General features: G+C 47.0%; 1 protein-coding gene across 1 annotated transcript in view; it reads left to right on the top strand.

Annotated features, from left to right (window-relative positions):
• The window catches only part of LOC136620531 (zinc finger protein 420-like), a 254703-nt gene that overhangs the window by 103639 nt on the left and 136154 nt on the right, over positions 1 to 14910 (top strand). Inside the window, exons 12-15 of the mRNA XM_066595378.1 lie at positions 9369 to 9511; positions 9623 to 9790; positions 9874 to 9997; positions 10111 to 10208. Of these exons, the coding sequence (XP_066451475.1) occupies positions 9369 to 9511; positions 9623 to 9790; positions 9874 to 9997; positions 10111 to 10208 (533 nt within the window). The remainder of the gene's footprint in view (positions 1 to 9368; positions 9512 to 9622; positions 9791 to 9873; positions 9998 to 10110; positions 10209 to 14910) is intronic.

The following is a 14910-nucleotide window of genomic DNA, read 5'->3' as shown; positions in this document are numbered from 1 at the left end:
GCAGGCTGTGGTGCCATGTTGTATAATTGCGATTTTTACATTTAGGGATTTTATTTACTTGAAAATGAGTTTCCTGCAGGAGCGCAATCATAATTTTATGTCTGTGCAGGTGATCCAGTATTTTCCCCCTCTTGGCAGGTCTGTTCAACCCTCTCATGTTATAAGTGCCAAATGTGATGCTAGCCATAATCAATACTCAGATAGGGGGATTGTTTAGAGACTAGGGTGCGGGTGGGTAGGGTGACAGAAAGAGGGTAGGAGAGGGGGGAAAAGAAAGAGAGGTTTACAAAAAAACCTTCTGCGGCACTTAGCGGCCGCATACGCTATCATGGTGAGAGGTGTTGTGGTCGCAGCTTTGTGCGACATTTCACCATAGGTGGGGAGTGGTAGGGCACCAGGCAGAACGAGACCGACCCCCACTCTCACCCCCCCCCCCCCGAAATAATTATTGTAACATTTGGGGTGCCCAAGAGGGACCCTGCAAATAACCTCCAAACGACGGCAGATCAGAACGGATAATCCGATATACAACAGTAACTTGAAGATGTTATGAGCGACGAATGTTCCAGCAGCGAAAGAAGGTGCTGCCAACCGGGCCAAAAAGTCGGGTCGTGCGTGAGGAGGGGGATCAGAGGAGGTCTAGCTCCCGAGTCTCTTTGTCTCCCTTCAGTAGAGTCCCTAGCTAGTCCTTCTCATGAGGGTTTCACTGTGGGGCAAAAGACATCAGGTGCTGGTTTCTGGTCCTCTACGGCGCTCGCGGCACTGTTTGGGTTGTACGATCTTCCAGCGCTCCTGGGCTGTTGGAGCCAGCAAGGTTGGTGCGTTTGGCAAATCGGGGAGTGCAATCATTGGGAGCTGGAAGGTCCCCAAAAATTTAGGTAGGTCTCCTAGCATGCGAAATGTGGCTGACTTGCCTTCTTTTCTAGCAATCAGGCAGAATGGGTATCCCCAGCGGTATGGTATGTCCCTTTCTCTGAGCAATGCTAGTAGCGGCCTCATAGCGCCCCTGAGGCGGAGAGTGTGGCGCGCAAGGTCTTGAAGATAGATAAGTGGTTTGCCATCATTCCCCTTTTCTCTGGCAGCGCGCATAATGGATTCTTTTTCTCTAAAAAAGTGGATTCTGCATATTATATCCCTTGGTCTGTTTGGATCAGTCGTCTTGGGTCCCAGCGCCCTAGGTATCCTGTTGATTATGATCGGATTGTCTGGTGTGCAATCTAGTAATTGTAGAAAAAATGTTTGCGCCCAAGTCTCTAATTGGAGGCCCTCTACTTCTTCAGATAACCCTCGGATGCGAAGATTGTTTCGTCTATTCCTGTTTTCGAGGTCATCTATGTGCATAGTCAGGCTGGCAATTTGATCCGTTTGAAATTATATGGCTTGCCTGTGTGATTCTAAAATGGCCGCTGTGTCCTCTTGTGCCTCCTCTACCTGCAGCAATCTGTGTCCCATCTGGTGTATATCAGAGTGGATACGGTCAAGGGCTTGCTTGTTAGATGTTTCAAATTTTGCGAACAATGCTTGGAGCTCACTTTTTGTGGGGATTGACATTATGTGGATTTTCCATTGTTCAGTGTCCTTATTAGAGATTTCCCCTTCATGTAGGTTATCAGCCGGGCTGCTAGGTATGCTGCTCTTTGGGGACACCGACCACCCCGGCGGGTCATTGCCCCTTTTGGTGTTGGTAAAGGTGTAATGTGCAGCAGGTGAGGCTTCTGTGGATGTGGCTGCGTGTGCTGAGGGGGAGTCCATGTTGGTGCAACTCACTGTTTTGTCGCTCCCTCCTGCTTCCTCGGGCGTCTCAGGTGCGGGAGCCTCCCGTGCTGAAAGCCCCTGGTGTGTGGAGGCTGTCTCCTTCTCCCTTCGTGGGGTGCCAAGCGATGGTGACCACAGCGGCTGCAGAGCTGGGGTGTTCGGCACAGTGCTCGGTGGGGAGTACTGGGACCCACGTGATCTCGTCAGAGCGGGTGCCGGCGCTATCTTTGCCTGCTTCCCGCCGCTCTGACCAGGAGCGCCGAGAAACCGCTCCATTGCCCCTCTTCTGCTGCCGCTTTTGTTTCGGGGATGTTCTTCTTGCCCATCCTGTCCTGGATGGGCAAAATTCGCCGTTCTGAGGGAGGTTGCTGCCCGGGAAAAGGTGAGTACAGCGGGAGCCCGTCTCACACACGTCCTATCTCGGCATTCGCTGGCCACGCCCCCCAAGAATTTTACATTTTAAATGCCAACCAGGCGCAGATTTGATTATACATGATTAACTTCTTGGAACAGTAAATCTAAACAATAAGTTGCTTTGAGAGAATGTTTAGGAACATATGTAAACAGTTAGGAACATGTCAGTTTGCCTCGTCAGCCAGTCTAAATGCCACAGTAGCCATCTTCTGGAGCAAAAGCCTTGGTGAGTTACTCAAGGCTTATTAAATAACCATTTAATATCCATAAATCCTCCAGAATAGGACAAATGAATACAGTAAAAAAGAGGCAGAGAAGATGGCTTCTTGCTGACATAATGGCTTCACATAAGATAGAACATGGAGTTATATTTATTTCACTAGCATCTATTATGTGAGTGTGCATTTCCTTTTTATGTCGTTTTTTCTCTATCATACAGCTATATTTTAATAATATGCTCACTGTGGATCCAGTGTTGTTTCGGTGGTTCAGTGCCCCTGATCCAACCCATGATGCCTCCCAGTTTTCTGGCCCAGTACCTTCCTGTAAACCGCTTATGTCTGCTTGTAATGTAGAAGTCCCAGCTGGCTTATGGAACGTCAATGATGATATCCCATCTGGGGGCCTCCCATTGGCTGCAGCAGTCGCGTGAGTAAACAATCACGTGATTGTTGCAACCGAAATAAATAGACCATCTAGAGGACCAGAACGGCAGTGCGGGGAACAGCGTGGCGAGATGAATATCTCTGTTATATATATATATATATATATATATATATAAATTTTTTTATTTTTTTTAATCTACCTATATCTATATATATAAAATCTGGGATTGTTTTGGGGTAGTGCGTTCCAGAGGACCGATGCTGCTCTAGAGAGGTCCTGGAGGCGAGCATGTGAGGTTCGGATTAGAGGGTCGTTTAATGTGAATGTGTTAGCAGATTGGAGTGTGTGGCCCGGGTGATGTATGGACAGAAGGGAAGTGATGTACGGTGGTGCGGTGCCATAGAGAGCTTTGTAGGTGAGGGTGAGGAGTTTGAATCTAGATCTGTAATGGATGGGCAGCCAGTGCAGTGATTGGCATAGTGCAGAGGCATCTGAGAAACAGCTGGATAGGAAAATGAGTCTAGCTGCATTTAGTATGGATTGGAGAGGGAAGGGCCTGGTGCAGGGAAGGCCGATGAGTAGTGAGTTGTAGTAGTCAATTCGGGAATGGATGAGAGCGACAACGAGTGTCTTTAATGTCTCCATGGTGAGAAACGGATGGATTTTAGTGATATTCCTGAGGTGCAGCTGGCATGTTCGGGCCAGAGATTGGATGTGGGGGTGAAGGAGAGGTCAGAATCCAGCGGGCGTTCTGTCTGGGGGTTACAATGGTGCCAGATACTGATATGGAGATGAGGAGAGGTTGGGCTGGAAGGTGGAAAATAACTTAATCTCATATTTTCTTATTTCTTGCTTTCTCACTATTAACTTCACCTCTCCCTCACCGCTGCACTAACTCCTTCAGAACTCTACGTGCTTCTGTCACTGACCAGAACTACAACACCCACTGATCTCTCTAGAACTGGGCGGATGTATTTATACTCTGGGTCCTCCCAGGACATAGAGCTGGGGGGCTAGACAGGTGCATGAGAATAGACTCATTGTGTATACACTCTGGCTCCGGGGTTTAGGGCTCTATGGTTCTCTAGTTACCAACTACATTTTAGCAATGTAAATAAATAGGATAAATCTTTATTAATAAAATAACATTACACTATAAATCTGTGTAGTCACAACTTCAGGCCATGTAAATACACTGTGTAGTCAAGCAATTGACAATCCCTTAAATCTCTTCTGCACACGTATTTTGCCCCGTCTTGCAGAGTTTAGTACAAATACACTCCATATTACCGCCTGCAGAAGATAAATGCAGAAGCGCCCATGTATTTGTGCCAGCACATTCAATGGGAAAAGCAAAGATGGAGGCAGGAAGTAAGGGAGGAGCAAAACCCGAATAATGGTGATAGGACAAGAGTCCAGGACTGTGGAGGTTCAGTAAGTGCTTGAAATGGTGGAGGTGCTGCCTGCCAGATGGCGCCCCACCTAGATGGGCGTAAATGTACAAAAAGGGAAGGGTGAAAGGACGGGTGAATAGGAGCAACTCTCTAGATAAAGGGGATATTGGAGATAGAAGCTTCTCTTGTATTACATAATGTGTGGAGCCAGCATGTGAAAACACGTTTCGGCGTCACACCCCTTCATCAGTCCGCTGGTTAAAACATACAAACTAAGTGATGTGGATAACAAGGTAGGAAAATATATATATTCGAGTTTAAATGCTATTAGAAATATTTTACACGGAGAGATTGTTGTTAAACCGTTGGATTGTGCGAATTTGAATACTAATCGTTTGGCGCAAACCCGGCCAACAATTGAATGATGAATGAGAATGTGTTTGTTTGTCATTCGTTGTTCATTTTGTGCAGGCGCAAAAATAATTGTTCACTCGCCGCTGCGTGTGATCAGCGACCAGTAAGGCCTCATGTCCACGGGAAAAACTGAATTGCTGAATCTGCGCAGATGATCTGCAGTTCAGTGTGCCCAAATACATCCATTGGGCATTCCAGGTAAGTAAATACCTCCGGATGTTATTTTTTCCCGGAGTGAAAATCGCACGGCGAGAAAACACCCGCAGCCTGCTGCATTTTCTGCAGTTTTCTACACGGAAGGCTTCAATTGAAGTACATCGAAGCCGTCCGTGCCGCGGATCCGCGGAAAGCAAGGGATTTTTTTTACACAATCATGCCGCATCCACCGTGCAGAAGGAGGAAGATCCGGCCCCAACGGAGAAGACCCCACGGCAGCCGGACAGGTGAGTAATGTCTTTTTAGGCCTCATGGCTGCGGGCACGGGTGGAAACCGCTGCGGGATTCCACACTTGTAAACCGTGTGTGCCCGCGGACACGAGGCCTTAGTCAGTCAGCGGTTTATCTGCCGGTATAAACAGACTGCATGAGCCAACAATGTCATTTATCTCCCCGTGTGAAAGGAGGCGGCGGCTGCTCACATCTGCGCTGCCGATTACCGTATGGGAGCAGAATCCCCTGGATGAACCAAACTGCTGGACGGACCCCATAGACTATAATGTACGGCTTTATCGTATGTCATTACACGCCGGATCTGCGCCGCACGCTCTGAACGGAGCCTCATAGAGATGTGCTTCACCAGCCTGCGGCCATCTACTCTACTACTAGGGGAAGGTAATGAGGAGACTGACAACAAGGAGAGCCGAGGGGAGGAGTCTACTTACTCATCTCACTGTGTGCTGGAGGTAAACTAACCTGTCTGCTCTAGTGACTGCAGGACCTGTGATGATGTCATGGTCATGTGATCTGCACTTAACGCTGTGGAGATGCCACGTCTCTATCATGTGACCAGTGAGAGCTGAAAGGTCCTTTAGCTACTACCATTACACCATCCATCCCATGTATATAACTGGTCACATGACTGTGACATCACCAAAGGTCCTGTAGCCACTAAGATTTAGCCCATCATCGCCGAAGATCCGGAAGTCATTAGTCTGCTCCGCTGCAGGTCAGTGCTGGTCGGGGACCTGTGACTTGTAGTCCGCCTGTCTTGTTTCTTTATTTACCAGCAGGCGGTTTTTCTGTCAGGGTAATTCAGTGAGTTTAAGGCTGGGTTCACACAGGGCGGATTTGCCGCGGATTGCTGTTGCATTTCCACACTGTGGGAAAACCGCTGCGTTTGCAGTGCAATGCAGCACAAATGAGATTTGCCAAAAAGCTGTTCTCGCAGGACAAATTTTTTGCGCACAGCCGCAGTGCGAAATGCAACTGCATCGCGGTTTACAATGATGCAGCATGTCCATTCTTCGGTCTTTTCCGCAGCGCTTTTTTGTCCTTTTTTGTCCTCTATGGACGCAGCTAAATCCGCACTAAATACGCGGCAAAAACTAAAAAAGCGCTGCGGAAAAAAACGCTTGCGGATTTTTCCGCACAAAAATCTGCAAGCCCAAATTAACCTTTGAAGCGGTTTTGGCGCAGAAGCAGTTCTTCTACGGCAAAACCGCGGCAAATCCGCCCTGTGTGAACCCAGCCTTAGGCTCTCGGTTTATTATAGCTGCAGAGATGTCAACCCGGGAGAGTCCTTCACAGGGCGACACTGCAGCAGCAGGTTGGGACTAATGGGAGGGGCCTTTCCCTGGGGTGTGGCTTAAATTAAAGGGCGAGACTATTATATTCAGAAATTCTAAGGGGTTTTTCGCACAGCGCTGGCTGTCAGTTCCAGAATACTCCGGCGACAGAGCGGAAGCCACTGCTCCAACCCCTGTGTAGTGGCCGGCGGCTGTAATTACAAGCACAGAAGTTGGGGACAGGGCTTTGGGAAATGTGGAGTAATAAGTGGTAAAATGGGATGTGGGACTCAGCTGGCATATGTGGCATGCATACAGCGTGGGTGTCAGCTATTTATTACAGCTGACACCCACGGCAATAGCTGCAATCAGCCGCTGTCAATCGCGGTGAGATCGGGGGAGCTGTGCGGGTGTCATGGCAGTCGGGGCCCAGGGCTGCCTTGGGAGACTGCCCATCAAGCCTTTCCCGTGGGGTGGCTTGATAGACTGCCTGTCAAAAAGCAGTATGATGTAATGCTATAGTATTACGTCATACTGCAGGAGCGATCAAAGCATCGCTGGTTGTGGTCCCCCCTGGGGACTGAAAGAAAGTGAAAAAGAAAACAACAATAAAGTTTTACTAATTATTTAAAAAAAAAAAAAGTTATAAAAGTTAAGGAAAAAACCCTTTTGCCATAAAAATTAAAAAGTTATTGTGCGGAGAAAATAATTAAAAAAAATTAAATATCTTTTAAAAAATACAAGTAGTACAGCAAAAAAAAAACTATACAAGTTTGGTATCGCAGTAACCGTACCGACCCATAGAATAAAGTTATCATGTAATTTTTGTTGCAGTTTGTGCGCCATAGAAACAGGGCGCACCGAAAGATGGAGGAATGTCTTTTTTTTTTCATTTTACTCCACTTAGAATTTTTTAAAGATTTTTCAGTACATTACATGGTACATTAAATAGCACCTTTTAAAAATACAACTCGTCCCGCAAAAACAAGCCCTCATACAGCGACGTCGATGGATAAATAAAGGCGTTACGATTTTTTTAAAAGGGGGGAGGAAAAAACGAAAATGGAAAAAAGCAAAAAAGCTCCGTCACTAAGGGGTTAAAGTTTATATCCTTCATGTAGGCCTTAGTTAAGTAATAAGTTAAACACTGCCAATTACAAGTTGGAAATCTTTATACAAATATATATACTTAATAGCGACCCTAGAAGTAGTTAATTCAAGCCTAACCAGCTACCCCGCAGGCCGGGTGTGACCTGGGAGATAGTCCTGCCTATAGATTGACATCACTGCTTATGCTGAGTTTTATTAAAGGGGTTGTCCCGCCGTCAAACTTAAATTTTTTTTCCCAATAATGCCCTGTAGAGTAAAACCATCACAAACTACAGCTTTACACATAAAAATCCATATTCTGCTAACCTTTTTACTCCTTTTCTTCCCCATATAAAGCTGGCCTGAAGGATTTTTCAAAGATTGCGCCGCTGGGGTAGTTCCCATGATGCACTACTCCTTCTTCCCTCAGCGTGCGCACTCCCGATGATGCCGGTCGCATGACTGGAAGACCAACATCATAATGGCGACTCACCGCTGACATGTTGAGAGCGATATCGGGCTGTGAGTGACAGCCCCATACAGCTCCCTTCACTGCTTTGATTAGAGCCAGCAGCCACCCGACCCGCTCAAAGCAATGAGAGAACAGGGAGAGCAGTGCGATCTCATGCTACTGCTGTGACAGCTGTAGCAGGAGATTCCTTCATCTCCCCGGCATGTCCCCTCATCACTGGACACTGTGACAGCAGTGTCCCAGCCTCCAGTGATGAGGTGACATGCCGGGGAGATGAAGGAATCTCCTGCTACAGCTGTCACAGCAGTAGCAGGAGATTGAGATCTCTGAGGATCTCGATCCTGTGCCATTGAAAGTAATTGAAAGTGAAAGTAAAACAAAACATGTCCCAACACATACACACACATGCCCCCTCCACCTTCGGGTCGTGAGCGGGAACTTAGGACTGCATTTCTGCTGCCTTAACTCTCTGCGCCACATGAGGCGTCATGTAGATTTGTTTAATGAATAGCCTGGGCAGACTGCACAAAGCCAAAATAATTTATAGTATGTGGGGAAGGGGGTCACAGGACCTGGTGGATCTGTCGTCTTCATATGTTTAGGGCAATTAATTACACATACCATCCCTGTTCAGCATAAATGGGGTTGTAAAAAGACGGAGCTCATGTGGCTGGGGTAGTAGCTGAATGAAGCTGAAGGGGATGAGCCATTTAGAAGGTGCCAGGATCTGATGCTGAGGCCAGATCCTGGACCCATGAGGAAAGCTGGGATGTCCATACATCTGATTGGGGAGATGCATTGAGGCCATATCCCTGATATCATAAGCGGTGAACAGGATCTTCTACCATGTCGAAAGTGGCCGGACACTTGGTCATTGTTCTGTGCTGTGGCGTCTCCTATGATATTGCTGTGATTTGGCATTACAAATAAGAGTTGAGCTTCATCTGGATTGTCTGGCTGCTGTATGAAGGAACTCTTGAATTGTGCCCCAGCAGTTAGAGTTACAATAAATTTTTGGACTGGATCGGTCACATGTGGGAGGAGTCAGGCTGAGCTTCATGTAATGCTTACATGTGCAGGTAGGTACAGAAATCATTCAGGAAATTCGCCCTTGTAAATGCCCCTTAATAGAGATGTGTGTTCTTCACGAGCCTTCGGCCACATTCATCTGCTCTATGGAAAGTAATGAGGAGACGGAAAAAAAGGGGAACCGTGGGGATCGCTCTACTTTCTTGTCCCATCTGTATGTTGGAGGCAGTACACTAACTTATATGTACATTACATATACTAGTGACTTTAGGATCTTTGATGATGTATATACTGTGTGGCCCTATACTAACTTTATAACAGGGGCGGCTGACTAATATATACCAGATTACTGATCAGAATATTTTATAAGACTCCTTCATATCTAAATCACATCCATTGTATGCTGTCGCTATTCATCTATAATCCCCTTGTAGTAAGACCCTTCATGGAAGATGTTCTTGTCTCCCTCAGGTTCCTTAGGCTCAGGACTCTCGCAGACGAAGACGATGGTCCTTTCCATCAGTGACCCACCAAAGATGAAGAAGGACAGAGACCACATGGCTGCCCGGATATTAGACCTCGCCTTGGAGATCATCTACTGGATAACTGGGGAGGTGAGAGCCTCACATGATGTAACTCTTATCTCTAGTAATAAACAGGGGAATGACGGGAAAGGTAAAGGATTCTTAGCCTCCATGTAGTGATCAGTGTCTCACCATCCACAGGATTACACAGTAGTGAAGAAGTCGTCTGGTGAGTGTGTGACCCCCCGTGTGTCAGGAGGACGGAGCCGGACCCAGAGCCCCATCACCGAGCCTTCAACTCATTTACTGATACATGAGCAGAAGATCCTAGAACTTACCCACAGGATCACTGAGCTGCTGACCGGAGAGGTGAGCGCTGCTGGGAATGGGGGACATTATATAATACCGCCAAGGGAGGAGTCTGGAGGATGACGGTATATTGTGTGTGTCAGGTTCCTATAAGGTGTCAGGACGTCGCTGTCTATTTCTCCATGGAGGAGTGGGAGTATTTAGAAGGACACAAGGAAACGTACAAGGAGATCATGATGGAGGATCAGCAGCACCTCACATCACCGGGTAAGAGGAGACCTTCATTGATTATAGAGGACTGTTTTGAAGGTCAGCTAGTCCCGCCATCATCTGATTATCAGATATATAATGTATTCAGTCTCTCTGGTTATTTCCTATAGATGGATCCAGTCAGAGAAATCCTCCAGCGAGATGTCCCAGTCCTCTATATTCCCAGGATTGTCCAGAGGAAGAGGAACGTGTCCCACTTTATCATCAGGTAGATGAAGCTTAGATTTCTGTAAATCCTCTACAGACAGATGTAATGGAGCTTTCTACTAATCTTCTCCGGCAGCAGTGTAGTATACTGTGTGCTCTATGTCATGTGGTTATTGTGGGCTGTCAGTGATAGCGGCTGCAAATGGTTTCTAGTGTTTTAAGGCCTCTATCACACGGGTGACAGCGATATCACTGAGAGGATATCGCAGCAATGTTCTGTGCGATATCACTGTGTTTTCTGGTAGCCATAACACAATTTTTTTGAAGCACCACCCTGAAAATACGCTTGCGCTGCATTAAAAAAGAACGGATGCATTGCATAACAGCCGCTGTCCACTCTACTGCAGTTCTCCTCGCAAGTTCCTGACACACTTGCTTGTAGCTTTCATAAGCGCTTCCTGGTCAGGGCTTCAAAAACCCCGCCTCCAGGAAGCGCTGGCTCTGAGTGGTTCTCGAGTGCCGCGGCGCAGCCAATCCCTGCAGCACTCCATGAACCCACATATCTTATAGGTCAATTCAGCGTTCTTTAGCTTCCATTGGACATGGTATCAGAAGACAACGCTTGAGACAGTAGCTTATCTGGTTTCTTGAGGTTGCTAGTTGGACCCTAAAGGACTGGCAACATGTGGCATTGTCCAATGAGTCATGGTACCAATTGTTTTGGGCTCATGGTAGGGTTCATGTATTCCACAGACCCCCTGAACTCCAGTTGTCAGCAAGGCACTGTGCAGGCTAGTGGTTGTTCTATGCTGCTGTGGGGTTGTTTTCATGGTGTGGGTTGGGTCCACTGATCTGTCTAAACATATTATTCACCAGTGCCTGCTATGTTTCACTGCTTAGTGACCATTTGCATCATGGTCTACATGGACCCCCACAATGATGTGATATGACAGCGAGATAATGCATTATGTCTTTGGACACAAGTTGTCCAAAATTGGTTCGCAGAGCATTCTGGAGAGTTCCTACGAATGGTGTGGCCTGCACATTCACCTGACATGAGACTAGTCAAGCATTTATGGAATGTGGTGGAGAGATCCATTTACAACAGAGACCTCACACCTACAAATGTCCTAGAGCAATGGGTAGCTATCCAGTCGGCACTCAATATTCCTTTACACGTTGACTGTCCACTTGTGAAATTGATGCCAATCTAGTTACTACACTTTACAAGGCTATAGGGCATCTTACAGGATATTGGTTCCTGTCTCAATGTTTTTGGCACGTCAGTGTAGGTTAGTTTCCATTTCCTTGAGTGGATATTCTTCCTTCTCCTGGATGAGAATGTATTTTTTTTTTTTTTTAATTCTTTATTTATCATTTTCAATACAATTACATATATTCGTAATCAGGTATCAGAAAGCAAACACATTCAACCGACCGATGCATTCCAGTCTCTATTCGGAACTATAACTCTGAGATAATAAAGGGACTCTCGGTTTCCTTGTCAACTTCTTTCGTCGTTTAGACTGGTAAGAGATTGTGTGCTCGGTCTGGATATCTCCAGCCGGCTGCTATTCAGGGTTGGATGGTCCTTCTAGTATTCTATTCATACTAGATCTCTTGTTTGGCTTCAGATTCTTATTCATCTGGTCACAAAATTATCTAAATCTAACTCAAATAACCGTGAACCTATTTAACGGGTGAACTTTGGACATAACATAGACGTAGGGAAGAACATTAGGGGTACTGACATGGGGGGGGTAGGGGGTGGGGAGGGATTTAGTATTCTTTAATTGCTGGGGTTTAGGAGCCTCTGGTATTCTGGCGAGCCTTGGAACTCCCGCCAGTAGTACCATGTTTTTGCGAACTTTTCTTGGGTTCCACTTAGTGTCGCTGTAAGGTCCTCCATCTCCATCAGCCCCTGCATCGCGTTGAGCCATAAGGCCACCGTTGGAGGGGTGGTCTGCCGCCATAGTCTTGGTATACATGACCTCGCCGCACTGACCAAGTGCCGTAGAATTGAATTCTTGTACGTCAGTAGGGGGATCGTGTTGTGATGTAGAAGAAAGAAAGCTGGTGTATTAGGGATTGGGTGCTGGGTAAATCTGGAAGAAATCCGCCAAACCTCTGCCCAGAAGCCCGCCAGCACCGAGCAGTCCCAAAAAATATGTAGAAGAGTCCCTTGTTCAGTTCTGCATCTCCAGCAGAGAGGGGAGACTGATGGGTATATTTTGTGTGAACGAGAAGGCACCCTGTACCAGCGTGAGAGTAGTTTGTACCCGGCTTCTTGTATCTTACTAGATATCGAGGAAGAATGTGTGAGTGTATATATTTTTTCCATTTCCGGTGGGAAAAGAGTGACCCTTAGGTCCTCCTCCCATCTCTGAACGAAACCCGGGGGGTGGAGGTCGGTTTGGAAGTTGAGGATGTTGTATAGGCGTGATAGGGTGTGTCTGGAGGGCCCCTCCATGCTACATGTAGATTCAAAGTGAGTTTTTGTGCGGGTAAATGTGCTTGGGTGGGGAAGGGATCTGAGGAAGTGTCTCAATTGTATTGTCTCCCAGAAGGGTACTGGGTGGGGGTCTGTTAGTCTGGCTAGGGTGTCCGTCGTTACCCAGCGGTCTTCCTGCAGGAAGTGGTAGGCTCTGAATTTGCCTTCCTGGAACCATATGCGGAAAGCCTTGCTCTCGTTACCAGGCGGGAATGCTGGATTCCCCAGTATTGGAAACATTGGGGAGGGTTTGGGTGCAATGTCTGGTCTTGCGAAAACTTTGTTTACTATCGCAAGGGTGGGACCAATGGTAGGATGTTGGGCCAACTCCGGCGGAGTCCGCTCTTGGATCCAGGGGAGCACCACAAGAGGAGTGGGTGTGGCTGCTTGTTCTATGGTAATCCATTGTTTGAGGACCCCATGTCTATGCCAGTCCACTATCCGTGCCAGATGTACCGCTTGGTGGTAGCGGGAGAAATCTGGCAGGCCCATTCCCCCTTCTTTTTTTGGTCTTGTCAGGATGTTACGTGCTGTACGTGGTGGTTTGTCTTCCCAAATAAATTTCGTCATCAGGGATATTAAGTGTTGAAAAAATTGTCTGGGTATGTGGATAGGGAGCGCTTGTAGTAAGTATAGGACTCTGGGCAGGATATTCATTTTGAATATCGCGCATCTGCCGAACCAGGAGAATAGGCCTTTTGTCCATGCATTTAGGTCTGTCTTAATTTTGCCTAGGAGCAAAGGGTAGTTGGTTGCATACAAATCTCCAGGGTCCGCTGTAAGATTAGTACCCAGATATTTAATATGTTGATTCGCCCAGGAGAAGGGGAACGAGCTTTTTAGATCGTCAACTAGTGTTTGAGGGAGAGATATGTTGAGGGCTGCTGATTTATTATAGTTGATTTTAAAGTTTGATAACTCCGAATATCGTTTAATTTCGGCTAATAGATTTGGTATTGAGATTCTCGGGTTTGTGATGAAAAACAATAAGTCATCCGCATATGCCGCAATCTTATATTCCGAGTTAGCTAACTTGATCCCCGACACGTTTGGGTTTTGGCGTATGTGATTTAGGAGAGGTTCCAGGCAGAGGATAAAGATTAATGGTGATAGGGGGCAGCCTTATCTCGTGCCGTTCGAGATGTTGAAGGGGGAGGATATTTGTCCATTCACTCTGACCGCTGCCATAGGGCGCGAGTAGAGGCTCTGGACCCATCGCAGCATTCCAGGGCCCAGTCCCAAGTGAGACATAGTGGCAAACAGGAAATCCCAGTCTACTCTGTCAAACGCTTTGTCTGCATCTGTGGAGAGTAGGCAGGAAGGGAGGGCTGTTTTTTTGGCTTGATATATTAGATTTATGGCTTTTGTTGTGTTGTCTCTTGCTTCTCTGAGCGGGACAAATCCCACTTGGTCTCCGTGGATTGTGGGTTGCAAGAGAGGGGCAATCCTGTTTGCCAATATTTTGGCGAATAGTTTCAAGTCTACGTTTAGTAGAGAGATGGGGCGGTAGCTCTGGCATTGCGCGGGGTCTTTTCCTTCCTTCGGGATCACTGTAATATGTGCCCCCAAGGTGTCTCTGGGCATTTCTTTCCCGTCCTCAAGGGAGTTGAAGGCACGTAGAAAGTGTGGGGTCAAAGTCTCTGCATATTTTTTATAATATGTGAGTGTGAGCCCATCTGGTCCCGGAGATTTCCCCGAGTTGGTATCTGTTATGGCCTCTGCCAATTCATTCTGTGTAATCGGAGCTTCTAGAGCCTCTACTGCCTCTGGTGGGAGCCTGGGGAGGCCTGACTGTTGTAGGTATTCCCTTATTTTAGCTTTTTGCGTTTGGACCTCTCTTGTTCTGTTGTTGAAGGAGACAGGTTGTAAAGGGCTTGATAGTAATCGCGGAATGCTCCCGTTATCTGCTTGGGTAGATGTAAGGTTTTGCCGGGGGACGGGACAATATGGGGGACATATGTTCTGGATCTGGTTACCCGGAGGGCCCGTGCTAATGTACGACTCGGTTTATTACCGAACTCATAGAAATGGCGTCTACACTTTATTAGCGACCCCTTCGCCTGTGCCAGGCAGAGTGAACGCACTCGTTCCCTTAGCTGTGTTAGTTCTGCTCCTATTGTACTATCTTGGTTAGATTTATGTCGAAGTTCGAGGGCCTGGATCTGATCCAGTAGCTTGTGGAGCAGTGATTCCCGTTCTTTTTTAATACGTGAGCCTAACGCTATGCAAACTCCTCGTATTACGCATTTGTGGGCTTCCCAGACTGTTAGGG

Source organism: Eleutherodactylus coqui, chromosome 3 (assembly GCF_035609145.1).
Source record: "Eleutherodactylus coqui strain aEleCoq1 chromosome 3, aEleCoq1.hap1, whole genome shotgun sequence".
In the NCBI taxonomy this organism is placed as follows: Eukaryota; Metazoa; Chordata; class Amphibia; order Anura; family Eleutherodactylidae; genus Eleutherodactylus; species Eleutherodactylus coqui.
This window is presented reverse-complemented; position numbering and strand designations above follow the sequence as displayed.